Here is a 27,429-nt window from a genome sequence, read left to right on the forward strand (position 1 = left end):
ACCATTCGCTGGCCTCTCCCAGGTAATAATTTGCCGGTCTTTGGGCGCAACTTGCAACTGTTAACCTGCAAGGAAAAGTTGAGTTTTGTCATTCTTGTGCATTTATTCAAAACTAATAAATTGTGTAACTAACCATTGGTGTGAGAAACACCAAGTTATCATTGTTGTCGTTTCTGTGTTTCCGTGTGCGCTCGGCGGAGCCCATGTCTCCCGTGCAGCCAGCAAATTTGTTAGCCCCGGGCTAGCATCTAATTTCTTTTGCTGGAAAACATCCCTATGGAAGCAAACAGCGGTACATTAAATGCTTTATCTATCGCTACCGTTTTGGAGATCCTTTCTGCTCGCAGCCTCCTCGGAAAGCAAGAGACACAAACACACAAGTTTCGTTGCCATGGCAACCGCCGTGCCATTGCTTGGTAACGTACACTTTCTTTAAAAAAAAAAAAAAAAAACAGCGCTTGCTGTACAAACTGGTACTAAAAATTCCAAATGATTAAAAATGTGATTTTTATTAGTCAGCTGCGATGTAATTTGGAGGCACACATGTCCTTCCAGTTTGATTACCGACTAATTAAAACAAAACAGAGCTCTTGTTTATCCGGTCCCATTTTTCTCACGCGAGAGTGCAAAATCTAAAGCATCATTGAGCAAATGCAACAGGATGTTAACAAGGACTTGTCGAGACACAAACACACGCGGCACACTGAATAAATATGTGGTGACATGTATTTATGCCTCGTGTGACCTTTCAACTTTGCCTCCTGTCATTGACCCCACTGTGTTGAACTAAACAACACAGCAGAGCCTCCTCCATTTGACACACAGAAAAACAGAACATGGTCGAAATATGCACAATTGCAAATTATTTATGTGTAATTTTTTTTACCAGATTGAAGGTGAAGTGGTAATGTGTTGATGTGTTTTTTGGGGGGGGGGGGGGTCAGGGGGGCTCACGGGGCTGCTGACCACCCCAATATGTTATTCTAAACAGAAAGCTGTCCTGTCTATTTTTTTTTTTTTTTTGGCACATCTTTGTTTTAAGTCATTCTCCACAAAACAGGAAGTACTCTGCAAACATCCAAACTAAATTGCAAATTGTCTCCAACTTTGGCTGGAGCGCTAGTTATGGTAATATTTTTACGAGGGTATTTTGAAAATAATAATAAACTACCCAGTGTAATTATAATCCTTTGGAAAAAGCAGTCCAGATTTACCAAAGGCGCAACCCACACAGTGCCTGTCACAATCTATTCATGAACGAGAAGAAAATGTGCCACATGTATAGACTGTAAGCTGTCCGTCAAGCGTTTGTGCTTCTTCACATCCACTGAGCTATCCAAGGTGCTAATTTTATTAATTTCTCAAGACTTATATTTATTTATTTTCCTACCTGCGACATGTGCTTCTCATTTCCAGGTGTCTTTTCCATCGGTTTTCATTTATTGACTCATTTCTTTTTGTGGTGGTTTGACATTTAAACCTTTATTACAAATACAAGTGTGATTATTTTGTGCAAAGATGCTTTTTTTTTTTGTACTTGGTGTCACGTTCCGCAAACAAAGGAGCAGGTTCAAAGGTCACAGCTTGATTGACAGTAATTTATTAATTTTCTAGTTTTTTTTTTTTTTCCCCCTTTCCAAGAATTTAAGATTATATAATTGTCTTGGAAAGGTCAGTGAGCCAAAGGATGAGCAATATGAAAACATCAATGCAAGCACCTAGGGATAAAAGGAAGTACAGTATGTCCATTATGATGTTGACATATTTTTTTAGTAGTGATGCATCTTTAAAATAAAAATAAACTGGATTTGTCAATATTAGGATTTTAAATGGAGACTCTGCATTGTGAGTATCAACAAACTTACATTTTATGATTTTTAATGAGGCTTTGTAATGGTTAGGCTCGGAGTTGAGGTTGGGAATTTTCTATGTATTGGGAAAACATGATTCTATAATCTACATTGAAAACTGCTGACACACTTTGCCAAATTTGTTACACCGTACACACAAAGTGGAGCAGTGTGTACGGCATGTGGTGGCGAGAATGAGTCAGCCTGCCCACCAGCTGTGAGCGACACTTGCCAATGTTTGGGACTCGGGCTGCTTCTTGCAGGGATGGTGACGGGCTAACAAAACTATTGTGAGTGATTGTCACCGTTTTTAGGCCAAGAAAGATGCTTAGAAAAATGGAATGGTCAAGCTGCGAGCATGACAAGTGTGAACATGTGGAAAGGAAAAGAAATAAAAACATTTCCAGGGCCAAGTGGGCGCTTTGTTTAACTGTGACCACACAGCCAAGTCCTTGAAATGATTTCGTATTATTATTGGGATTTTTTTTTCTAGAATATGTTCCCAATTTATAACCTCAAACTATTCCAAGGCCACTGGAAAACAAACTACACTCAAAGTTTTGTGTGACTATTAGGGCAGGGTAGACTTAGTTTTTCCACAATGTTACACCCTTAAGATTTTAATGGGCTTTCCCCACACGAGTCCATTTAAGAAAAAAAGTTTACCCTGGAAACCTCCAAATACACAAACTATTTCCTCTTTGGCAGAAGTAGCAAAAGTTCTTAAAAACATCTTGGGGATTTTTATGGTTTGAGTCAAATGAATGTTTCTAGAGCTGAAAAATATTTATATTGCACAAATTGACGGTTTGAACTTAATTTTTTTTTCTTTTTTTTAAATCATGTGCTCATTATTTATCTTTATCCATTTGCAGATGGATATTCTATTTTTGGGGCCACTTTTGAAGGCTCCCGTTAATCATCACGCTCCTTTTTCCTGAGGGGTCACCTGGCTGCGTGCCAGAACACGCTGCAAGCCTATTATTCAATTAGCAGCCTTCAATTCTACCTGCTGCAACGTCACGGCAATTCCCCAATTAGGTTGCAACACGTCAATATGCTCCCCTCCCATTTTTTAAAGACGCCATAGGAAAGTGGGATTTTTTGTATGATCACAATAACAAGTGTTTTTGATGCACGACTGTGCGGGAATAAATTGAATAAATCAAGTATGCACGCGCTGGTGAACGCCTTCATGCGTTGCCTCTCCTTCCTGCTGCCCCCCTCCTGGCTTTGTGTCAGCCTCTGCTTGTGGGCCAGTGAGTGCGAACAGACGCCGCCACGGCCCAATCCCAGAGCTCGCATCCGAGCCACAAAGCCTCTTACATATGAGGAAGTAGCTGCAGTTGCCGCGGCGGTACACGGTGGTGGTGGCGGTGCTGCCTCCTCCTCCTCCTCCCCGTCGGCCTCTCTCGCTCCAGGTTGCGTCTCGCCGGCTCCGCAGGCCGCTCGGATCTGGTTCGGGCTCGTGTGGCAAGCCGTGGAGCGCGTCTTGGGAGCTCCGTGGGTCCTCCTCCGCGAGAGTAGCCGTCGATCGACTGCCCGCCTCCTTGACACGAGCTCGGCTTCCGCAGCCGTCTTAAGCCACCCCGGGGAGAACATGAGCGCTGCCGCGGGGATCTCCAGTCCGAGCACCAGCCCATGCTCCCCCGACTCGTCCGAAGAGGTCATCACCGTGGACCACCAGCTTTCGCAAGAGATGGGTACGGTCACCATCACGGTCGCCATCCAGGCGGCTGAGGACGAGGAACCGGAGGAATTCTCGCCCGGTCATGTCGACTTTATCGGCGGCAGCTGCAGCGAGGATGAATTCGGCAGGCATGACAAGTCAAGGTTTGTCATGACACACGTGCACTATACACCATGGGGGACTTAAAAGTTGAGGCGAGATCCAAAGCCACAGTTTGGTCGTTTAAATATTATTTCACAATTCGGCGCATCTCATTTGTCAATAGTTGAAGCTGGCTGAGCTTTGAGTCGGAATTAAAGCTCCAATTGCGTTTTTATGCACATGTTCAAAGCACAAATACATCAGGGCACTTTTTGAACCAACTTGTTTTTCTGCATTTTTGCATTTCAAGCATGCAAACAATATAAGGGAGTGAAATCATCTTGTTTTTGATGGAACCATGCCTTCACCTCGAGTTTGTGCCTTTCCATCTGACTCCAATATAAGTACCAAATACCTCAAAAAGGTTTTTGTGGTCTTGTTTGTCCCATTTCTGTGCTTACTGCAACTGAGCTTCATTTAGAGTCACTTGTACTCAACAAAATGCCATTAAATACATATTTATAGGAGGCAGGTGTCCCCAGGTAGCCCCCCTAAGGACCACATGAGTAACCCGTGGAGCCGCTCTAAAAATAAATCCCCAGTCATGGGACATTGTCACATCCTCGCAGTATTGTAAAAATGATTTTTTTAAAAACTGTGTTTTTCTACCTTTTTAAATTATTCACATGATGACATATTCACATAAATGAATATCATTAATTATTAAAACATCTTTTAAGGTCATTTGAGGAAAGCGTCCGCAGATGTGAGCAGAAGTCAAACTTATTGCGACAAAAGCGGTTGCTCATAGGCAAAAGTGACGATAAGCCTTTTTTTATTTTGATCCTATCAAAGCAAGCACTTTGACCGCATGGCTTCCTTAAGACTCCGTGTGTGTGTGAGTGTGTGGCCATCTGCCTCAACCAGGTGGGAGGACAGAATGCACAGTGTCATGTGCACTACTGTATTTCTATCACTGTAAAAAAAATATTTTTGATGGCTAAAATAGTCATTTTAATTGGAACAACTTTATAACTTGGCATCTGTTAGTTTGCACAAAAAGCAAGGGAGTTGTTTAATTTGGGGACAATCAGTTGTCTTATTTTCATTTTCAAAATTTTATTTTAATTTTTTTTAAATTGTCCAACTTTAATATTAAAGTTTCTTGCCATTTTTCTTTTTAATATAAATATAAAAGTCTACTACTGAAGAGTGTGGCAGAGCCCATTGTAAAATCCGCACACAGTCGAGACAGCAAGTCTCATTGTCACCAAACTACCGGACACTGGAGGGACATAAAGGATGATACCTTCACCTTAATCCCCCCCTCCCCCGCCCCCCCTTTGCGTCACCGCCTGCTATTTTTAGCCGGGCTCTTGAGAAGTTCCTACCTGAGCACCGAGGCAAGCGTGGCCACGCCTTGATGGCTTTGTAGCACACAAAGCGCTTTGTGCGGCACCTCCTTCTCTTGTCACTTTATAGCGGGTGCCAGGAGACGAGATGATTGGTAGCTGCCATCTGGACGCTTACTGCTTTATATCCTGCAACAGAGAATCTCCACTTATTATTTATTCACAGGGGGGGGGGGGGGGTGAAGAAGCCCCGCTGCGAATCGTGAAAACCCGATTAATTGCAACATACTTGGGCCTATTCATCGTTTCAAATATGACATTTTGCATTTCCTTCGCAACCTGTAAAAATAGCAGTTGTCAAGCCACGACGACACTTTTGTCATCTTAAGATTCTTAAGTCGTACAAATTCAAATGTAGATATGAATTTATTTAGACAGGCCAGCTTCCTGTCTAATCGAACATTTGTGCTTTGCTGCCATCTTGTGGCGACTTAAAGCATTTCATAAAAAGCGCAAAAGCAGTGTTTTTCTGCTGCTGGTAGATTCCACAAAAAAGCCAATCGGTGAGTTTGTGAACAGTTTGAGGGTTCACTGTTCCCTTTTTCTTATTATTTCCCGTGGGAGACTTTGGAATGCAAACGGTTGGAGATTCCAGAGTATTATCTGATTTGAGTCACGTCCTCTCGTCAAAAAAGGCCCGCACGACTCTCATTCGAAGGCTCGTGCCAGCTGTGCGGTCAGCTTGCTAGAAAGCCGAGCGAGCGAGACCGAGATGAAGCAAGAGTGTGGGGGCAGGGGGGGGGGGGGGTATGCGGAGGAAGGCGATGAGTCATCTTGACAAAAATTCATTCACTTCTCATCTGCTTGTTTATACCAGACTGCATTTAAATTCACGTAGAGGGAGGGGCGAGGCAGGCATTGAACTGCATTGGGACCGTGCACCTCTCAGATGGAGAAGTCCTGGCACCAGGACCTGTGATTCACAGGGGCGGGGGTGTGCGCAATAATGCAATTCTGTCAGCCACTAGTAAGCTGATTGTGTTGAATGCAAAATGTAGCAAAAGGAGATTCTCTGCGTGGGAGAGCCGTCTTCCCACGCATACTGGACATGGAACGATCCAGAATGTCCAACAATTCTGCCCGTTACACTACAACACAATCTGTTCAATTCAAACAATAAAACATCATTGCATCATCTCAATACAGCGGTGCCGGGACCAGCGGTGGAGAGCTGGAGGAGGAGAGCTGGCAGCCCCCCGACCCGGAACTCATCCAAAAACTGGTGACCCAGATCGAGTACTACCTGTCGGATGAAAACCTGGAGCATGACGCCTTCTTGCTGAAGCATGTGCGGCGGAATAAGCTAGGCTTTGTCAGTGTCAAGTTGCTGACCTCCTTCAAAAAGGTAATAATGGCTGGAAAAAGAATGCATAAGTCCGTAGACATGGTCTTAGGAGTTCTGGTCATTTCTCAAGAATAACCCCGTGTCGTTTTTTGTAGGTGAAACACTTGACTCGCGATTGGAGAACGACGGCTTTTGCGCTGAGGCAATCCAACCTCCTGGAGCTTAACGACGAAGGCCGGAAGGTGCGGCGCAAGTCGGCCGTGCCGGTCTTTGCCAGCGAGTCGCTACCCAGCCGCATGCTGCTGCTGAGCGAGCTGCAGCGCTGGCCCGAGCTGGCCCAACTCACGGAGAACGGGGCCGGCGAGAGCGGCGGCGCTCAGCAGGAGCAGCTGATGAAGCTGCTGCTCAAAGCCTTCGGGACGTACGGCGCCATCGCGTCGGTCCGTGTCCTCAAGCCGGGGAAGGACCTGCCGGCCGACCTGAAGAGGCTGAGCGGTCGCTACGCCCAGCTGGGAAGTGAGGAGTGCGCCATCGTGGAGTTCGAGGAAGTGGAGGCGGCCGTCAAAGCCAACGAGGCCGTGGGCGGCGAGGACGGCGGGAGCGGCTCGTCAGGCTTGAAGGTGGTCCTGATCGGCACCAAGCCCCCTAAGAAGAAAGTCCAGAAGGAGCGGCCCGGTGAAGAAGCGCCCCCCACGGGGATGCGCAAAAGCCGCTCGCTCAACAGCCGAGTCCGAGAGCTGCAGTACCACGCGGACGACTCGGCCTGCAGCTCCTCGGACACGGAGAGCACCCCCACGTCGCCGCGGCCGGCCCGTAAGTCGCAGTCCTGCAACAAGCTCAGCCCCACGGCCGCAGGTGTTGCCTTCCAGAACAATCACCTGTCACCCCGCAACAGTCCGTGGTCCAGCCCCCGCGCCAGTCCCTGCATCCAGCGCAAATCCGCCCACTCCCACAAATCGCCCTTGGTGACCCAGGGGCGGCTAAGCCCTGAACCGGGGCGCCGCTGGGCCGACTACTCGTCCGACAGCAGCCTGACACCGTCGGGCAGCCCGTGGGTGCAGAGGCGCAAGCAGGTGGCCTCGCAGGAGAGCAGCCCCGTGGGGAGTCCCATGCTGGCCCGCAAGATCCAGAATGCAGACGGGCTGCCACCGGGCGTCACCAGGCTCCCGCGGGGCCCCGACGGAACCCGCGGGTTCCACTGCGGGCCGCTGGCCGAGAGAGCCAAGAGTGCCGCCACCCAGACTTAACGTGTGAAAAGCATCCAGCTCGTGCCAAACCTGAGCGCCCCCCCCCCCCCCTCGCCTCTTATTTGACACTGTAGATCTATTTTTGTTGAATGTCTCGTTCTATTTTTATACAAAATCTTACGTTGACTTGGCGACATTATTTCTTCGCTAATGGGAATTTGAGTGGATTTAATTAAGTTGTCATTGCTTCCACTATGTTTACCTTAAAAAAAAAAAAAAAGTCAGAGGAGCTCTGTGGGTTTTGTGTTTTGGCCCCTGTTTTCTTTTTTAAATCCAAGTGTTCTGTTTTAATGTGTACAAACCTCACATGGAAGATGTATTGACATGTACGTGGAGATCACAGTATGCCTTTTTTCTCTTTTGGTCTATCCGCTGCATTTTCACATACTGTTTGAACGGAAAGTCAACTCAAAAAAGTTTACAATGTTCTTTTAGCCCCCACTATTCTAACAAAAATAATCCTGATTAATACTGCGTTTGGGGAATATGTATTTAACAGCAAAGACCACCTGTTTTATCCAGCTCAGCGGGCGGCCATTTTGCTACTCGTTGACAATTGAAAATGACATCACAGTTACTCAGGTAACGACCAATCATGGCTGCGCTGGGTAGTGATGTTTGCATGTTGAGCTGTGATTGGTCGTCAACTAAACCTTGTTCATTTGTGATGTCATTTTCAGTAAGTGGCAAAATGGCCGCCCTCCGATGGATACAAACGGGCGCAATTTTGCTTTTTAATTAATATTCCGCAAACGCGATATGCATCGTCGGAATGTTGTGATTAGACTAGTGGGGCCGCATAGAACATTATTGGGTTTTGTTTGTTTACTTCTCCTCCTAAAACCAAGATCATACTCTTATCATTGAGGCTGGACAGTACATTTATTTTAATTTACACTTTTTTAATTTAATTTCATATCTGCTTTTGGCAACGGAAGGGTTTCCCTTACCCATGTATATTTGTTTAGCAAGTTGCTGCTTTTATTTATTCTTTTTTTTTTTTTTTAAAAACAAAGCTTTTTTTCTCCTCAACAGAGTGAGAGCGAGGGATGCTCAGGTCAGGTAAAAAGAGATGCTCCTGTGTTTGTCCCTCAACACCTAAACTGGGGTTGTTTGTACATTGCAAATCCTATTGTGCAAATAAAAGCACTGAAACCGCATTTGCCATTTTTGCCGTCACAATGACTCGACTGGAAATGATAACAGTTGGAATGCTGACTTACAAGAGTGCTGGCCTGATTTGACATTGGCGTCAAGAAATGGTTTTGTAAATTAGATTTATTCAAAACATTTGTTGTTACGCCCTGACAGTATGAAAGTCCCACTTTTCTCTTCAATTAGCATCCATGCGAGACTAATTGAGAGCAAAAAAGTCTAAAGATGAAAATCGGCGCTAGCGGCTTTTTATAGATTGCAATTTCCACAACTTCAGGTGGGCTCTGGGTGCACCATAGCAACCATGAGACCACACACAGCAGGGCGCCGTTTGACAAAAACGGAACGTGTGGGAGTTAAGAGGACGGCGGTCGGTGGAAGTCAATCACAAATGTTTTTGTGACGAGAACAATAGCATGGCAGCGAGTGAGGACCTTATGTAAAATATGAATGAATTCATTTCCATTCTCCTTTGTTGCCTAAAAAGAAAAAAAAAAAAGAATTTTTTTGTCAGACATCATTAGCACATGATTACACCATCATTAGGGGATGTTGAAAGTAATTGCCAGGCTATGATTAAATGGGATTATTATGATTATGAGGGGTAATAGCAGAACGTTACGCCCCTTTCATCATTCTCCCGTAGACTATTATAAATAATTTGCCATTTTTCTCTCTAAAATTCAGCTCATTCAACTGCTCCAATTTATGTTATTTTTCAAGACGCATGTTTTGATGATACTGAAAAGTTGGGTTTGTTTTTTATTAAATCTATTATGGTTGCTTTTTTGCAGTTGTGTAAACAAGGATTGGTAATCAAGCAGATTTCCAAAAAGTGAAATAATAACACTTTATTAGATTTTTATTTTATGATTGACAATAGTAATTGTAAAACTATTTGTTTTTAGCTAGCTAGAAAAGCTATATTTGTGAATTTTAATATTTAGTATATATATTAGTTTGAGAATTTTCCTCAATTTAATACAGTTCAAAACATTTTAAATTATTGATGTTAAACATTATGACAAAAAGGTTAAAGAAAAAACAGGCCTGCAAATCCCCAAAGCCTTATTTTGCCAAACAGTTGGAGGCCGACTAATTATTTTAACATGTAACACCGCTCACAATACAACAGCATGCATGCAAATAACCACAGAGCTATTTTTCCATCGTGAGAAATAAAGGTGAGCATTTCCAAGTTCCTCAGTTCAGCTTGGACCAAAACTTGGGGGGAGTTGTTATCTTTGGCCCAAGGCCAGCATAGCGATGAAGACGAATTAGGGTGGAGTGAATTTACTGTGGCCTGAGCGCAACAGCCAATGAGCGGGTCGCTTTTATTTTTTGGACACCCTCCTCCCTCCTTGCTGTTACGCAACGTGTTTTCCAATGACAAGAGGTTTTTGGAAGACGTGGGGTTGTTTTATTTTGTACCTGCCAGACGTGAGTCACAATTTACAGTGACCTCTGCTATAAACACAAATAATTTCTACGTTGGCGGGTAAAGCAAAAGAAATTCACCCCCTTCAATGACAATGATCTATTGCGTAACAGCATCACGACCAACATTAAAAGTCTGTACCGTTCTGTTCATAAAATACAAGTTGTGGGCTTGACCCTGAGCTTGTGTGCGTGTCCTCACAATATTCCAGTCATTCGAGAAAAAAACAGATTCCACAAGTTTTATTTACACAACTCAAAAATGTAATTTACAGTGTTTTCAACAATAATTAAATCCACATGAACATTCATTGCACATTGCACACATTAGCAAGAAAAAATCCTGCAGTGAGCTGGAGTTCTGAATTTGCTTGCTTATGATGTCACTTCCTGTCAAATCCTACAATCCGATCAGCTGCTTTTGTGCAACACAGTAAGTGTGGCGGGAAAATGAGGCTTCAAGGTGATTCATGAAGCAGCACTGAGTTGCCATTTCATAAACCTACCTTTAAGAAACAGCGCCACCTGGAGGAGTGAACAAATAAAACTGGTTCATGAAGCAAGGTTGAAGCTTCATTTTCCCATCACTATGCACACAGCAAGCTCCAGTTTGGACCCAAAATGTGTTGCCAATTGACATCTCAGTGAGCAGAAGCACACCAAGTACCCAACCAACGCAAGAATTTTCATCAAGTCTCCAAGTAGGCCCGCAAAGTCGTAAGTAACAACTGCTTATCCGGAGTTCCCTTTCACGCAAACTGTAAATTGCTGCAAATGTGTGACCTTTCCGACAGCTATGCGTCATCCAGGCAGGTGGCAGGCATTTTAAACTCATCACACCCTGGTTCTGGGACAGTAGAATAACCTTCCACAGATGTGATGGCCAAAGTTAGGAACTCGTTGGGTTGACGTTACACTCTCATCCTTGGTTACTTTAATGGCAATAGATGACTTGGATCTAACGTAACCTCTAAAAATGGAAGTGTGCCGGGTCAATTTTCTTACAGTTGTGGCCTGAACTTGTGTTACAGCTCTACCGCCGAAGCCAGAAAACCGGTAGGTCGACTTCCTTCCTGGATTTTGCGTCGGTGTCATTTATATGACAAACGAAATGCCAATTTTAATCACCAGTGTGAAAGCAACCTATAATGCTCCTTTTATTACAATACTCTAAATGAGTTCGTGACTCATTGTATTCCTCAGCATGTTGGCTGATGGCGTCAACTGTATCCGTTCCACCTGGGTGGAAGAAGACTCGCCAATAAAGTTTGGACGTACGGGACCATCTTGGCGGCCGCCTTCAAGTTGCGAGCTCCCGCCAGGATGTAATTGCCGATTCCTGGTGGTGGTAGAGTGCTCCATCTGCACGCTCGCACCAGAGGAGACTGATTAGGATGGAACGGCCGCCAGTGTGTGCGTCTTCGTACTCGGGTGTGAGGCGGTAAAACACTTCCTGCGTGTTAGCAGATGGGAATGCCGGGGCGGTGCTGAAAACGCGGTGTCGGGAGATCATCAGTCCTTGGAACGCGAGCCGGGCCTCTAACATCCGAACAGTTTTTTTTTTTTTAGATGTAGAGAGAACCATCCGCCGGTCCCACGTAACCCACGGCGATGAGAAGCACGTCTATCAAAGTCCAAATGCCCAGTCCTCCGAAGCTGAACAGCTTGCCCAGACCCTCTCGCCACTGGCCCAGGTAAAATCGGTCCGCCCCAAAACCACCCAGCGTGATGCTACGCCACAGTAAACACAAACAAAAACAAACACATAAGTGGCTTGATGTGTTGTCAGTTTTATGTTTCCATATGCAATATTCACCTTTTCTTACAATTACAATAAATTGGCAGAGTAAAATTCTGACAACCAGTTAATCGGATGATTCAATAAAAAATAAAAAAAAGAGAAAAAAGAAGGGTTCCTTCAGCCAGAAATTTAATCATATGAATATAAATAGGGGGAACAGAGTGATGTGGTAGAGTGAGGCTGCTTAACGGCTGGCTACACAACTTCAAATAATTGAGAGCAAAGTTTTGGGTTTACCTGAGCGCCAAGGCCGTGGACCACTTGTATCCTCCAGTCCAGTTGCAATACAAACGCTTCTGAAAGTGCCTCTTACCTGTAAATAAACAAGTCTGAGTTGATCAAACAGGGCAAAGACAAAAGCAAAGAAGAACTTCAAGGAAAATGATTTTTATAAATCTGTTTTAAAATGTTTTAATACATGACTTTCTAAAAGTTAGGACATTTTTTTTTCTTTAAAAATCCCATTTAAATTATACCATATATCCGGATGTATTTTTATTTTAAATAATTCATCAAATTAATAAGAAATTCATATTCTAGTAGCTTTTTTCTATTTCATTGTCAGGCATTTTAAGCACCCAAGAGCATTTCAAAATTTTTCTTCATTTTTGTTGTTGTTGTTTAAACATGACTGCAACACAAAACTTATCAGCTAGAAAAACAGAAGCCCAGTGTTGCAAGAAGGCTTTACCTAAACAGTGGACATGTTCCATGACGTCACAGGTGGCGTTGTAGCGCTGCCGGGGGCAAGCCACGGTCATGCAGCTGGTGGAGTTGGAGCAGCGATACTGTGTGGGGTCCAGCTGCCAGCAGAACTGACAAGTGATGGAAAGAGAGAAGTTCCTTTGCTGCTGGCCAGACTCTCCCTACATGAAACGCAAAAATAACATCAGTGGTGAGACACAAGAAGCATGACTCAAAATACAGGAAAGGGGAAGAAAGAAAAAAAAAAAGACTCACAACACAATGAATGCCCTTTTTGGCTTTACAAGAGAAGGAGGCTGGTTTCCCATAGGTGCAATTGTGTAGGTAATTGCATTGTATGCAATCAGCAGGAAGGCGATTGCACGGCCCCCCACTGGGACATTTGGAGGCGTAGCCCTCCTCATTATCGGCAGGAGAAACTGCAATCAAAGACAGGAATGTAAACAGGAATATTTGTTCCTGCATATTAGAGATGGCGCCGCCTAATTTTCTGCCTCTAACAGAAACGTTTGTGTTTTGTCTCACTGATCTCATCTGCTTCTTTTATTTATTATGTTGTTTATTTATTATTTATTCATCACTCTTATTTATTCATTGTTTGTGCCTTTTTGTTTTTACTTTTTGTGTTGTTTACTTGTTAGTGTATTGTGTACTAAGTCTTGTCACCGTTGGATAGTGGGAACGTGATTTCGATTTATTTGTGTGTCTTGACATGTGAAGAAATTAACAATAAAGCAAAAATTGTTCTTGCTGATTGTTGTGAAGTAATTTGAGTTCGCTGATGCTTGCGTCCCAAAATATCGCTCGCGTATCAGTCCATTCATCCATCCACCATACTGAGTACATCGCATCAATGAAAACAGCGTAGTGGGTGAATGAGTGAAAACTTTACCCGAGGCTGCAGCAGGCACAACCGGGCTGGTGATGACCGGGCCGTGCTGGGCATCTCTGGTGTACGGAGGCTCCTGGCCGACGTGCGGGGAGCTCAAGTAGCCTTGACGGGCAAACACAAGCATCATTCCTTACCGCAAATCTCTTTCGAGTGTGAAATTATATAATTTGATTCAATGGAAATAAACGTCATCTTAATTTGATGGATAAATTGGACTTGCGCTAACTAGCCGTTTTGAGTGTTAGCATGAGCCGCTAGCAAAAGATAACCACGCGACGGGATTTACAGGTACACTTTACACAATAAAAATAAAAGGAACGTACCATTGACACACTGCAAAAAAAGGTCCGTGTACAAAAGGAGTCCAATTCCGTAGCTTTTGAATAATCGCCCGCGGTCAGGTCGCCACTGTTGACAAGCCATTTGTCGCTTCCTTTCTTTTTTCTTCCTCGTCGCTTGCTTGCTTGTAGCAGTTGGTAAAATGAGGCGCATTGTTGCCCCCTATGGCCAGCACATGAAGTACAAGGATATCATATTGCATGTACATACTATTTGTAGAACTTGATTAGTTTTGAAATTATATTGTTGAAAATATACTTAGGCCCACAAGTCTCCGAATAAATCGTTTTTATTTGATATCTTTGTCACTTCTCGAACCTCTTTTTACTGTAAATGTCAGGTTTTTGTGACTTACAAATGAAAATAGAATTTGTACAATGTTTGTAATGTACAACGTGTTTATTAACTTTATTATGTTTATTTTTCAAGAGAACTTTAAACCAATCTCATTTGACCCAATGACCATTTACATGAAAGTCTTGCTAGTGGGCGGGCCACTGTCCATACTTGTACCAACCACTTTTTTAATTTAGGGTACAAAAACAAAACAAGTTGCACATGAACAGTAGATTTATTTCCCTTCCAAGAAGAGGCAAGCCGGTTACATCATCAGTCTTCACAATGACAAACGACACTTTTCTTCAACCAAATTCCTTCTGATCCAATCATTTTGTACCTTCAGCGACACCACCACCACTGAGACATTTTCCTGCAATTGTACCTCTTCCCAATTGGCTGATCAACCATTCCATCAGAACTCCTCTTCTGCATTTCCACAGCGGGCTTGCTTGAGGAGGCTCAGGCGGGCCATGGTCTCCTCCAACGATACTTCGCCGTGGACTTTATTATCCCTGGTGCGCACGTTGACGCTGCTGGTCGCCTTCTCCTTCTCGCCGACCACTGCCAAGGCATGACAAGACCAATACCAGTTCATGCCAAGTGACAGAGCTCTCAAGCACATGGCCCCGCTTGGTGTCAGTGAATTTGTCACTTATGACAGCACAGAACTCAGGGAAAATAAGTCCAACTGTTGCATCTAATCGTCTAAAATTCGGCAAAAATGAGCCACATGATCAAGTGACGTGAACAGTTTGCATGAATTTATCCAATGTTTAATTGTACCGAAAAAAATCTTGGTTCATTTATTGCCCAGTTTCCCATTGTTTGACTAATTAAGATATAACATGAATAAAATACATATTTTATAATGAGCTAAGGCAACTTCTTACCCAGAATGAAGTTATATTGGGCCAGTTGAGCGTTACGTATTTTTTTATTTAAAAGGCACCCAGAATCGAGGTCGACGTCGGCCATCATGCCTGCGTCTGTGAATTGCTTACAGACCTAAAGGGCAAGAAATGGCGCCCGTATGTTAGTTCATGACCTCATCGAGATGCTTTGTTGTGATTAAGACGAAAGGGGACTCACCTTCTTGGCATAGTCGTCGCAGGACGGGTTGACAGGCACTACCATCACCTGCCTTGGAGAGAGCCAAAGAGGCCTGGTGGTAGGGACAAGTTTCATTTGAAGAGTCATTTTTTTGGAATGTCCATCTTGTTATTACTACGTTTATTTACAGTGACTGGAAATCCACTCACCATTTCCCAGCATAGTTTTCTGTCAGTATTGCAATCATTCTCTCCACAGAGCCCAAAATAGCACGGTGGATGATAACTGGACGAGCGTTGTCATCGCCATCCTTTCTGTGAGAATTTTTTTAAAAATCATTTAATTTTAGCCATTTATTCAGTGAACTAATAATAAAGTCAAATATTGAATGTTAGCCAATCGGTCACTTATTGACTCATTCCTTGACTTGGTCAGTCATTGAGTCGCTGTAACTCAATCTATACGCGTCTAAATTGTGTCTTCTAAACTTAGTTAGTCAATCAAAGCCAGTGTTTCGATCAGGCGCCTCACCCCACAAAGGTCAGGTCGAAGCGGATGGGAAGCTGGAAGTCCAGTTGAATCGTGGCACACTGGTGGTAACGACCGATGGCATCTTTGATCTTAATGTCAATCTAGAAGAGCGCATCCGTGAATTTTTAACGTATATACATTGCAGACCGATTTTTACGCCACGTAACGTGAGAGAGCCGACCTTGGGCCCGTAGAAAGCGCCATCTCCAGGGTTGAGTTTCCAAGGCTCCCCAAACTCATTGAGGCTGTTCTCCAATTGCTGGCAAACACGAGTCAGAGTTTCACAGTTAAAAGACATCAGAACAACGCGGTTGTTATGGTTACCTTCTCGGCTTGATTCCACACGGCGATATCGCCCAGGTACTTCTCCGGGCGGGTGGAGAGGTGAAGTTGGAAGGAGAAGCCAAACACGTGGTAGACACTGCGCAGGAAATCCAGGCAGCCTTTCATCTCGGACTCGATCTGAGGAGAAAAGATTGGGAATAAATACGTAGCTCGCCAAATAGCATTATTATGTTAGTTGGCGTCGTGGTGTAGAATGCAACACCTGATCCATGGTGCAAAAAATGTGAGCATCATCCTGTTGGAAACGTCGCACTCTGGTTAACCCGGTGAGCGTTCCGGAGAGTTCATTGCGGTGGAGGACCCCGAAGTCAGCTAGCCTGAGTGGGAGCTCCCTCCACGAGCGAGGCCTGTGGCTGAACATCAAACTGGGGAGAGCGAGAACACAGTATTAGGCGGTGCAATGATTAATAATTAAGAATGATTTTTTTAATCATCAATTAATGGTTTGGATATCTTTTTTTTATTTTTTTATTTAACAATATTTTAAAAAATATTTTTGATTTAAAATTGTGCAAACACTTTGAATATCAGCCGGTCGACAATTAACATACTGCGGAAAAATAATGTTCTGTTTTTGAATAAACGGATGGAAATCAAAACCGATTAATCGAGAAAATAATTTGGTTAAAAAAAATTGATTATTCAAATAATTATTAGTTGCAGCCCTATATCAAAAGAAATAAAAATTGCAATAAAAAATGTAGGCAGCACATAGGTGGTCTCACCAGTGTCCTGGGCAGTTCATGGGTTTAAGCGCAAAGGTTTCGTTCTCCACCGGGAAGGAGAACATGTTTTCGCTGTAGTGCTGCCAGTGGCCTGACGTCTCCCACAACTTGCTGTTGTAGATGTTGGGAGAGGCCACTTCCTGGAAGCCTCTTCTCCAGTACTCATCCTAAGTGAGAAACAAAAATAGTTTTTGCTACTTAGAGTCATGCTGGCTATATTTCCCACTGTTCACCTTGCATATATTTATTAAAGTACATTTTCATTTTGCATAATATCCACTAAACATGCCTCCAGATTTTCATATGGCTTTTTGATTCTTCCAAGCTGCTGCCACTCTCTATTTCGCCGCTGTAAAAAAATGCAATTTACCCTTTTGCGGGTCTAATAAAGGCTTTTCTGCCCTGTGGGAAATTGACTAATAATATATGCCTGGAGGTGGGTTGCCAAGGAGGGGAACTGATAAAAATGGTGCAAGTGACAGTAGCCTCAAACACTCTGACAGCCAGCCTTGAATTACGGAGCCTAGCAACACCACCGAGAGACCTTCTTGGCCTCATCTCATGTCCTCATTTGGGCTGTGAAAATTGTCAAGGAGGAGAAATATGTCACAGGAACATGCGCCACTCACTGATATGTTGCAAGTCAGAAACACTGTCCTGTACTCGCTGCTGAAAAACAATTCTCCACTGAATCAAGTCTCTGCCTCCACACACTGATTACTTATTATTCGATTTTTTTCCTCCGCTTATTTTGACGGTACGTTCCCCGCTGATTGCACACAACAATGTTGCAATCACGCTGAAGAAGTTTCAACGTGCGCCGACTGAAATCACGCTTGGAGGGCACAAGCGAGAATGACGTATTGTCGCAAATTATGGCCTGGCAGATTTTATTTACTCGACTGTAGATTGCCTTTCGCCTTTTTGGAATAATATTAAACAATGTTGTTCCAATTTATGAGTTGAAAACAAATTTAACGTTCTCAATGGCCTCGCTCACCCTGATGAACTCGATGAGCGTGTTGTAGATGTAAGCTCCACGCGGCAGGAAGAAGCAACTCCCGGGACTGAGCTCATGGAAGAAGAACAGCTCTTGCTCCTACAACAAAAAATAACAAGCTCAAGAACTTTAATTTACATTTTGCGCTGTTATGTTCATGAAGCATATTGCCGACATTGGAAACAACAAAACTGGCGGCGTTAGTAGCAAGTCGATGACACTTGCTGGAAATATGGAAGCATGCGGTTGTTAGGAAGGCGTTGCCTTCTGTGCCGACCCCATGCTGGGGACCCAACTGGGGACCGAGGATGACGACAGCAGGTTCCAAATGGGGTCAAAGTGAGAGAGCACAGTGACCCCTGCTGGTCAGAGGAATATTTCTTCATTTAATAAAAAATAGCAATCTATTTCCCACCTGACATAATCATTGAAATTATTTAAAAAAAATAAAATAAAAAAATTGTTTTGACATTTACCAAAAACATAAAATCACAGTGCATTTCATATACTGTCATGAAAACAACATTTAAAAGCATTTAACAAAAAATATAGGTTGAATTTTCCGTGAAGCGTACGCCAACTTACTTTGCCGATCTTGCGATGGTCCCTATTCTTAGCTTCCTCCTGGAAGCGTTCCCACTCTTTCAGCATCTTGGAGTCGGGGAAGGAGATCCCGTATATCCTCTGCAGCGTCTCCATGTCCGAGCGGCCCTCCCAGTAGGTGGCAGAGTTCTGACGACAGAAACGCAAATGAGTTGCGAAAACTCCACAAAGACGTGAAGATCAAAAAAGTCCACCTTGTAGATCTTCATGGCTTTGATCTTCCCTGTGTGCCTCACATGAGGTCCTCTACAGAGGTCAATGAGCGGCCCACATCTGTCCCCGGGAGCCATAATGATTAGCTTAGCAAAATAAAGTTCAAAATGTTGTGATCAACCAACTGACCTGTAAACTGTAGTGGTGGGTGTGGTGACCTTCTCGTTTAGAATACGACACTTGAATTTGTTGTACTGGACAATACAAACAGGCGGGTTACACACAAACGGGGGAGGATTCTTTTTGACAAAGGTCTGTTCTTGGTTTGCAACATCTCGCTCACCTTGAACATCTTCAGTAGCGTTTCCTTGGTAACCTCAAGCCTCTCAAAGGCTTGTTTCTCCTTCACAAATGTCTTGCACAAGGACTCCAGGTTGCTAAACTCAGTGCTGGACACGCTCCTAGAACAATTCATGTTTGATAATGATGTTATTGTTTTCAGTGTGTGTGTGTGGAAGGATTGAAATTTACTTTTGGTCGTCGAGGAACATGTCATAGTAGAAGCCGTTTTCGATGGGGGGTCCGTAACATAGACAACCGCCGTAGAAGCGTTCCATCGCCTCGCCGAGGATGTGAGCGCTGGAGTGCCAGTACACCTGCAAGACAAAAAAAAGGGAAGAATCATACTTGAGCAAGTTCACGTTCATCAGTTCATCTAGTTTTATGCAAATGTTTAGATTTCCTCTCTTTACAATAATAGAAAATTTGTTTTGCTCACTGCTTGCGCGTCGTCATCGTCAAAACGCAAAATCGCCAGCGAGCAGTCGCGCTCCAGTGGTCTATCCAAATCCCAAAGCTCTCCATTCACTCGAGAGATCACCGCGTTGTCAGCAAGACCCTGACTGGATTCCACCCGGATAATAAAAAAAACATGAAAAAAATAGACCGAGCAAGTATTTATTGTCCATCAGCAGCAACATTTACCTGATGTCACAAGCCAGTTGGTACGGAGTGGTGATCCAGGACGTGCCCGCCACTTTCCGCCCATCAGGCAGCTCCACTGTGATGGGCTTACCAGTTGAAGCTCTCTTGGCCTGGAGGGCATCGCTTTCCTTCTTCAGCTCCTCGTAGAGGCGGAGGCGCTCATCCACAAACACAGGCCAGGTCTTCAGCTGCCAAAAAGTTTTTATTCATCATTGGAATACATATTTATTCAATTTTTCTTCACAGCTTCAGATAGATTTAAATCTGGATATTCACCCCTTTGACGGTTCCATCTGATTGTTCTTTATGTTGTTTCTTCTCCTTGTTTTTGTCACCTGGTTTAGAATCAGTGCTGCTCACCTGAAAGAGAGAGATATGTATCTTAAGATAAAAGGTAGAACATGACACTTAATCCTCAGTCTGTTTTCAGAGTTTGATTCTGTCTCATGCAAATGAGCCACTCAAACTCGACTATGGCCGAGTACTGATGGATCCAGCACATCTTGAGGCTTGTGTTACCATGACAACCAATGGTAGACCTTTGTAGGTGCAACAAAGCGTCTAAAAAAGAATTGGTACATTATTTAAAATATAAAAGAATTGGTGTTTTTTGCACAAATAAATTAATCTTCACATGTTCAGCTGTCGGAATTCAATAATTGTATTTTTACTACATAAGGGGTGTAATAGATTACAACGTGAATAGCAAAAAAAAAAAAAACCGGCAACAATAACACATCCTTGAATCGCCTCTTTCACAGAGTTTGAAAACCCGATGTGATTATTCAAGACCTTTTTAGCTGCAGCTTTGTTATTCGTCTGTCCTCCTTTGACGACGTTCGCCCCGGCAGCTTTGCCACACTCTCCCCTTGGCTGTGGACACTTCTTGCCCGACTCCAGTTCCAACTCGTCCCGCAAACCCCGACGGAGGTGCAATAGCCGGTACTTGAGCTTCTCATTCTCCGACTTCAGCTCCTCCAGCTGCAAGGAAACCCCCGCATCGCCGGCTGGGCCTAAGTCCCGGTTGATCCCATCCCGAAGGGTGGCAATTTCGCCGGCAAGGAGTCTAATTTGCTCCTCCTGAGCTACCAGGCGTGTGGCCAAGCAGTCCGCCATCTTTAAATGACCACTACAGGAGTGATGAAGGCGGACTTCCGGTGCATTTCATTGCATGTCACTTCATATTTTATTGATCGTTCCGTAATGGAAATTTGATATTTTTATTTTTGCCATATTGCTTTACATTTATTTTCAATTCTTGTAATTTGTGGATTGCTCAATAAAAAATACCGCTTTCAAGCAAGTGCAGTACTAGTATCCAAACGATAGGTGGCGGTGTGACGGATTCTATGTGGTCCCAAGTCACGTGACCACCACAGCCAAAGTCCAGCGTGCGCGAGACGTCACTGACTGCGCCGACTGACAGCGAGCGATGTAAATAATCACACTTTTCTGCCTGTCATGGATTAACTGCTATAAAGGTACGCAATAAACTGTCCCTTTGAACGCGGTTTGAATCAAAACGTTGCTATTCGAGTGACAGGCGATTGACTGCTAACAGTCGTGCATGTTTTTGATTTTGCCGTTAGCTAGAACTTCATCAGGTTCCAAATGAAGTCATCTTGTTTTCGTCTTCCCTCATCTAGGCAAAATCTGATCGTTCATAATAGTCAGATCAAGCCTAGCCTGAAGTACTAATCATTTCACTTCCTGGTTCATCTTCATGATCGTTACTCATCAATGCGGTTAATAAAACAGATAAGAATGTAATATGAGCTACGTAGGATGACGTGTTGCACTAACAAGACAAGCCCGATATGTTTCCATTGCAGCCAAGACCTGCTGGCTCATCATGGCTTCATCTTCCAGCTTTGCCCCTCCAAAACTGGATGACTTCATCCTGACAGAGCGGCTCGGTAGCGGAACATATGCCACAGTCTACAAGGCCTACAGAAAGGTGAGCCATTGCCTCCGTAATTGCATCCTCTTTTTGCTGCATCCGTGACACAAAATGGCCGACGCGTTCATCCCAAACGATGCAGCAGGGGGATAATCGAGAAGCGGTGGCCGTGAAGGTGGTCGCCAAGAAGACACTGAACAAGGCGTCCACAGAGAACCTGCTCACGGAGATTGAGATCCTCAAGACTGTGCGCCACCCTCATATTGTCCAGCTGAAAGACTTTGTGGTGAGCTTACTTGATTTTTATCCATTTTCTGTAGCACTTGCCCTCATTAAGTATGTTGTGTTTCCGCTGTATGAATCCAATCATTTTGTTGCCTTACCATCAGTGGGATTCGGAGAACATCTATCTGATCCTGGAGTGGTGTTCCGGTGGAGATCTGTCCCGTTTCATCCGCAGTCGCCGGATCCTGCCAGAGGGAGTCGCCCGACGTTTTCTGCAGCAGATAGGTGACCCCGGCATTCGGCCTTTTATTTGATTTATCAATGGCCATGTGAACAATACACATACCGTATGTTGCTCACACCCACAGCTTGTGCTCTTCAGTATCTCCATGACCGAAATATCTCCCATTTGGATTTGAAACCACAGAACATTTTGCTATGTGGTTCAATCCTCAAATTAGCAGGTAAGAATATTTACAATATTTACGATAATAAATACTAGATTTTAGTATCAAATCAAATATGTGCTTCAATATCAGACTTTGGCTTCGCCCAGTACATGTCACCATGGGACGAGAAGAGCGTGCTGAGAGGCTCACCTTTGTATATGGCTCCCGAGATGGTGTGTCGGCGCCAGTATGACTCCAGAGTGGATCTCTGGTCCGTGGGAGTCATTCTTTATGGTGAGTGTTAGGCTCAGTCGAGTCTACAAAAATATAAAAGAGACTATTGGAAAGGAGTTGTCACTTGCGACAAACTAGCTAGCTAGATTTGGATGTAGCCGTACTTCACCCCCAAAAGCCGCAACCCTCAAAACCTCTTCTGTTGCTTGTGTGAATATAGAGGCACTGTTTGGACGGGCTCCTTTTGCATCAAGGTCGTATTCAGAATTGGAAGAGAAGATCCGAAGTAATCACCCCATTGAGGTATAAGTGCTGAAATTATTTTCTTTTATCCATACATTTGTTCATTTTAAATCCACTAGCTGGCCCACTTTATTGTACTTCCCCTAAAAGTAAAAGAATGTGACTGGAGATTATGAAGTGCGCTGTCGCCATCTAGTGGTGGAGACCTGAAGCATACTTGGGTCTCCAATTTCAGATGCAAAGTACTCTTGGTATTTTTTAACAACAATCTTTTGACCTTTGCGTTGAGATTGAGAGCAACATAATGAGGTCACGTTGTTGTGCATCAGCTCCCACCTGGCGCCAAGGTCTCCAAGCACTGCCGAGACCTCCTCCTGCGTCTCCTCGACAGGAATCCAGATACCCGGATCACATTCGCCGAGTTCTTCACGCACCCCTTTGTGGACATGGAGCACATGCCGAGTGCTGAGAGCTTAGGGAAGGCGGTAAGATACACAAAAAGAATCCGTGGTATGTTCTGGTCTGTGTCACCCCCTATCTTCTACCTCTTTCCAGAAAGAACTGGTCCTACAGGCCGTCCAGAAGGACCAGGATGGCGAGAGATCAGCCGCGCTTTCGCTATACTGCAGCGCCTTGGAGCACTTTGTCCCCGCTATTTACCGTAAGAGCAAATTTGACATCATGTTGAACATTATAAAAATTCAAGAAAATCATCTCCTCTAGATGAAACCGACATACAGCGTAAAGAAGTCCTCAGGAAAAAGGTAGGCCTGAGAATATTGTGGGAATCACATTCTTACTTTATATTAAATTAAATGTACCCACAGGTGCGTCAGTACGCTTCCCGAGCGGAAGAGCTGAAGGCTTTGGTAGCCTCGGACAACAAGCTCATCTTCGAGGAGGCGCGCACTTCCACGGACATCCTCCGGGGTAGGAAATGTCACGGAGGCAAGATGAGGACAAGCGCTTGTTATTAAAACCTTATCTCCATCTCCCCCTTGCAGAAATGTCTCGTGAGCATCCACGATTGCTGGCGGCGGTGGAGATGGCCTCTGTCGCCATCGCTAAGGTCAGGCTGCAGTTGTTAGAAGAATCGAATTTGATCACACGATTGACATCGGTTGTCGTATTTTTGTCAACCACGTCCGCTGACTGCGTCGTCTCGGTGTAGGAGCAAAGCGGAGTGGACGACAATGAGGCCTTGGATAGATATCAGAATTGTTTAGGAGAACTTCTGTTGGCGCTTGCAGGTACAGTGGAAGCTTGTCTTGGAAGTACTGAACGATTCGTCGGCCCATCGCGGCATATTTGAGCACGGCTGTCGAGGCAAGGTGCGAGTGGGCGGGGCCGTCAGGGAACACAGAAAGCCATTCACGAACTGCGTGTCCTCAATGAGCTCATGCGAGAGCCCTCATGTGAGAACGATTCCACTATTGAAGCTCTTTAGAGCCGAGATGATGGGACCCAGAGTCTGCCAGGGCCCCCCGCGTGCGCTACGGGAGCCCCGCCATCTGCTTCCCATTTAGGCCTCGTTTGCTGCACAACACACAAGACGCTTTATCTTGGGCCGTCGAGAGCTTGAGGCGGCCAGCCAAGCTCAGAGCTCGCTCTTCCCAATCAAGAAGCTTTTTAAGGGGGGGGGGGGGGACTTAACCACATGCCAACATAGCTCTCATTTCCACTTTGAAACGATGATAGATGCTCAAAGCGGGATGGAGGAGAACACGCTGAACCTGCTTGATGGGCCATCTGTGACTCACTTTCATGGTCACGCACGGTAGTTTAATCAGCTAAAATGTCCATTCATCTTCTGAACTGCGTGAATTTTCCATCATGTCAGCTTTTGAACTCATTCACTCCCATTGACGGCTATGCACGTCAAAGATCCATCCGCCTCCTAAAAGTGCTAATTCTGTTCTCATTTGGTCCTCCCAGGTGAGCCGCAGGGTCGCCGCCGAGAGCTGCTGCACGGCGAGGTGAGTCTCAATAATATAAACAGCAGAAAAAAATATATTTAGTTAACTCAACCCTCAATGCATAATAATGTGGAGCACAATATAAACACACACAACCACAAACATTTCCGACAACAATAACACAACTCCGGTTCTAACCAAGACATTGTGGACTGGATTTCAAAATTGTGACGTGTAAACTGATTTAATGTCACGACGAGCATGGGGAAAGTGCAACCCGCGTCGAGTTCCCTTCATGTTTTATTGCACGCGCTGATTAAAGGCTTGCGGTTGGAGGGCAGAATACAAAAAACAAAACTGCGGTCAAAATGTTAATTTGCTGCGCCAGAGCACTACGTTTAAATGGAAACTAACCACGGCGGTCTCGTCATTGTGTACAAGCAAAACTCTTGGGTTACATTTTTCTCCTCATCTGTAGCCCCCCCCCCAAAAAAAGCCTAAAAGCACACGTGTCCCTTCTGAAATGTTTTCCCCAATTTCCCTCCTCTAGCAAATTTGGCACCGTACTTCCGTGAGCTTGGAGGTCTCACCGGAGAGTAAAAAAAAAAAAACTTGCATTCCACACTGCTGCAGCAGGGACTCAGACATCCTGTCTTGTGCTGCCGAGTACAGGTCAGAAAAACACCGTACGCTACCCCGACATGCAACTGAATGCCAGTTTCCATTTTGTCCCACCTCTTTGGTATCCTGCCGGTGGGGGGGGGGGTCTCATTGTGCTACTCAGGACGGATTCATTGTCCTTTGTGACCCGTCGTTACATATCAGTGTCTTAACATCAGCAAAGCCACCATTTTTATTTATTTATTTATTTTTTTAAACGATTGTGGTATGGAACCTTTCATAAAAATATTTTGCTTTTTTCAGATTAAAAGCCTCATGAGCAGAGCAGAGTACCTCAAGAAGAACATTAAGGTGAGGGTGTAGTCCAAAAAAAATATTTCAATGTCTTAATTGTCTATTAATAATTTGGAATGTGATTTTTTTTAAATGTCCATAATTTGGAATGACTTGTATTTGTTCCAGATGCAGGAGACTCAAAGGGACGCCTCGTTGGATCGGGAACCCCTGGCCGACTCGGTTAGAAGCTGTGAGTATGGTATTGATGAAAAATGGCAAAACATACGTCGTTTTTTTTTTTTTTTTTTTAAACTTTAGACAGCTCTTGTAGTGTGAGACGTACTCTGGATGACCGACAAAAGCATTCCACATTCTCGGAACTTTTACAGGCAGCACATTGCTGGAGGGTATCCAGACTGAAAAAAAAAAACAAAGTGTAGCAGTAGAAGAAGCTCAGATAACTTGGACCTTAAATATTTACTTTTTTTTTTTTTTTGCTGATCTCAACAGTGCAAATCTGTGAGGAAACTCACTCTTATGTGAAAAATAAAATAATTAGTGAAACACTCGCTCCAGATCATAAATCTACATACACCTCCTTCCAATGTTTTCTCCGAGTTTCTTAAAGCCTGGACAATATCCTGTGCTTAGCCAGAAATTCCTGTGGAATTATAGATTTTTTTTTTTTTTGCGGGCCTCACTGAAGAGGCGGCTTGAATTTCCCAAAGTACATGGGCTTTTTTTTCTTATTCCCGCTGAAGTTATTTTAATAAAAACCACACGGTCGCTGCTAGCCACATGCTGGCACGGGGCCAACGGCGTGTCGTCTCTCTGAGAGCATATAGCACATATACTGGATTTGCACATTGTGTATTAATAAATGGAATTCAAAAAGATATACCACTTTCTATGTTTGCTCTATTTAACAAAAGTAAAATCCATCAATGCATATTGTCAGATTATACATGATGATGAAATATAATATATATTCAATATTAACAGAATTCTTTTCTCTATCTTGCCAGCGTGCTGTTTGCAGTAAACCTGAAGAAAACCAGCTGGCTTGGACTTTGGCTAGTCAGACCGAGCCAACCCCCCCCCCCCCCCTATTAGTTCTGTGCTCCATGCCAAATCAAACTTGCATCCCCACCTCACCTTCAACATCTCTGGAGTCGGCCTTGCAAGAAGCGCTCAATGTTTTGGTTGTTGCCGCGAGAGCTAGCTGCAAAATACTGTAACGGGTTTGTTTTCCTGCTAACACACTGTGGATGTATGATAACTGTTTACAACATTTTAAGATCGATTTACATAATATATATCTATAATGGTTTTTTTTTTTTTTTTTTTTTACTGTCATCTGGCACAATTGAGATGTGCAAAAGGAGAAAAACTGTCAATCTGACTTTTGGACCGCTTCCAAAAAAAGTCTAATCCCGAACTATGCTTCAATTGACTTCCGAGGGTCCACTGTAGTTCACGCCCCCCCTCTCACCCTCCTCACGCCTCCACTGTGGCCTAACCGCAGGCTCGCCATGTCCTCTCCACTGATGGACGCCATTCCCACCGCCATGAAAGAAGAGATGGAGAGGTGCGGCCCGGGCGCTGTTGACTCTACAGCAGCAGGTTTGGCCAGCGCCCCGGCCAGTGTATGTGTGTGCGCACATTTGTATGACACTGACACACACAAGACACACTGGCCCTAAACGAAAGACTGATAATCCTCGCCGTTGGAGGTCTGGGCACGCTGTTTTGATTTCCAACATATGTTGTAATATTCAAAAAGAGCCTTAATTACGAGGGAAAAGTCTAAATATGTACGTTGGCAGCACCTATACGCTGCTCCGTTGTTTAATTTTGTGTTTTGAATGTTGACGCAGCTGTCATTTGAATAATGACTGTGTATTTAATAAAGGAGAAGAAGAAGGCGAGCGGGAAATAAAAATGACTGTTGGAACCTTCTGGAGACGTTTTGCCAAGCTTGCCTTTTGTCCAGAAGTTGTA

At 44.2% G+C, this 27,429-nt stretch overlaps 5 protein-coding genes across 9 annotated transcripts in view; 2 read left to right on the forward strand and 3 right to left on the reverse strand.

Annotated features, from left to right (window-relative positions):
• LOC133152453 (leucine-rich repeat-containing protein 49) overlaps positions 1–5,159 on the reverse strand; it is a 16,941-nt gene extending 11,782 nt beyond the window's left edge. The window contains exons 1-3 of the mRNA XM_061276043.1: positions 5,013–5,159; positions 134–274; positions 3–65 (exon numbers count right to left, since the gene is read on the reverse strand). Of these exons, the coding sequence (XP_061132027.1) occupies positions 3–65; positions 134–205 (135 nt within the window). The 5' untranslated portion in view covers positions 206–274; positions 5,013–5,159. The remainder of the gene's footprint in view (positions 1–2; positions 66–133; positions 275–5,012) is intronic.
• larp6a (La ribonucleoprotein 6, translational regulator a) lies at positions 3,007–8,566 on the forward strand. The gene is made up of 3 exons (XM_061276045.1): positions 3,007–3,683; positions 6,180–6,378; positions 6,474–8,566. Exons 1-3 carry the CDS (start codon positions 3,022–3,024, stop codon positions 7,563–7,565), a joined length of 1,953 nt encoding a protein of 650 aa, XP_061132029.1. The 5' UTR covers positions 3,007–3,021; the 3' UTR covers positions 7,566–8,566.
• Positions 8,567–10,385: 1,819 nt separating this feature from the next.
• On the reverse strand, positions 10,386–14,039 carry tm2d3 (TM2 domain containing 3). 2 transcript variants are annotated; one of them, XM_061276268.1, is made up of 6 exons: positions 13,879–14,039; positions 13,556–13,657; positions 12,919–13,082; positions 12,650–12,824; positions 12,196–12,271; positions 10,386–11,888 (listed from the first exon to the last, which is right to left on the reverse strand). In XM_061276268.1, exons 1-6 carry the CDS (start codon positions 13,976–13,978, stop codon positions 11,723–11,725), a joined length of 783 nt encoding a protein of 260 aa, XP_061132252.1. In that variant the 5' UTR covers positions 13,979–14,039; the 3' UTR covers positions 10,386–11,722. The 2 variants fall into 2 exon arrangements, with proteins under 2 accessions (XP_061132252.1, XP_061132253.1); XM_061276269.1 differs by lacking the exon at positions 13,556–13,657 and having other exon boundaries at positions 13,879–14,025.
• A 126-nt stretch (positions 14,040–14,165) lies between these two features.
• On the reverse strand, positions 14,166–22,015 carry LOC133152570 (threonine--tRNA ligase 1, cytoplasmic-like). Of its 2 annotated transcripts, none has more exons than XM_061276266.1 (19): positions 21,908–22,015; positions 19,901–19,984; positions 19,625–19,812; positions 19,419–19,542; positions 19,172–19,296; positions 18,984–19,101; positions 18,830–18,894; positions 18,682–18,760; positions 18,470–18,616; positions 17,885–17,983; positions 16,885–17,051; positions 16,362–16,524; positions 16,139–16,276; positions 15,996–16,073; positions 15,815–15,915; positions 15,493–15,597; positions 15,323–15,395; positions 15,124–15,238; positions 14,166–14,794 (listed from the first exon to the last, which is right to left on the reverse strand). In XM_061276266.1, the coding sequence occupies exons 1-19, from the start codon at positions 21,908–21,910 to the stop codon at positions 14,646–14,648; spliced, it is 2,121 nt and encodes a 706-aa protein (XP_061132250.1). In that variant the 5' UTR covers positions 21,911–22,015; the 3' UTR covers positions 14,166–14,645. The 2 variants fall into 2 exon arrangements, with proteins under 2 accessions (XP_061132250.1, XP_061132248.1); XM_061276264.1 differs by lacking the exon at positions 21,908–22,015 and adding an exon at positions 20,417–20,764.
• Positions 20,964–27,391, forward strand: ulk3 (unc-51 like kinase 3). Of its 3 annotated transcripts, none has more exons than XR_009714149.1 (18): positions 20,964–21,105; positions 21,457–21,581; positions 21,667–21,810; positions 21,914–22,034; positions 22,118–22,213; positions 22,289–22,432; positions 22,593–22,675; positions 22,945–23,100; positions 23,171–23,276; positions 23,339–23,379; positions 23,443–23,545; positions 23,620–23,684; positions 23,787–23,865; positions 24,551–24,591; positions 25,082–25,203; positions 25,456–25,503; positions 25,615–25,678; positions 26,454–27,391. XR_009714149.1 is itself a non-coding variant. In XM_061276267.1 (17 exons), the coding sequence occupies exons 2-17, from the start codon at positions 21,477–21,479 to the stop codon at positions 26,468–26,470; spliced, it is 1,413 nt and encodes a 470-aa protein (XP_061132251.1). In that variant the 5' UTR covers positions 20,964–21,105; positions 21,457–21,476; the 3' UTR covers positions 26,471–27,391. The 3 variants fall into 3 exon arrangements, 1 of the variants encoding a protein (XP_061132251.1); XR_009714150.1 differs by having other exon boundaries at positions 20,980–21,105; positions 21,436–21,581; XM_061276267.1 differs by lacking the exon at positions 25,082–25,203.
• Positions 27,392–27,429: the final 38 nt, after the last annotated feature.

Source organism: Syngnathus typhle, linkage group LG4, assembly GCF_033458585.1.
Source record: "Syngnathus typhle isolate RoL2023-S1 ecotype Sweden linkage group LG4, RoL_Styp_1.0, whole genome shotgun sequence".
Classification (NCBI taxonomy): Eukaryota; Metazoa; Chordata; class Actinopteri; order Syngnathiformes; family Syngnathidae; genus Syngnathus; species Syngnathus typhle.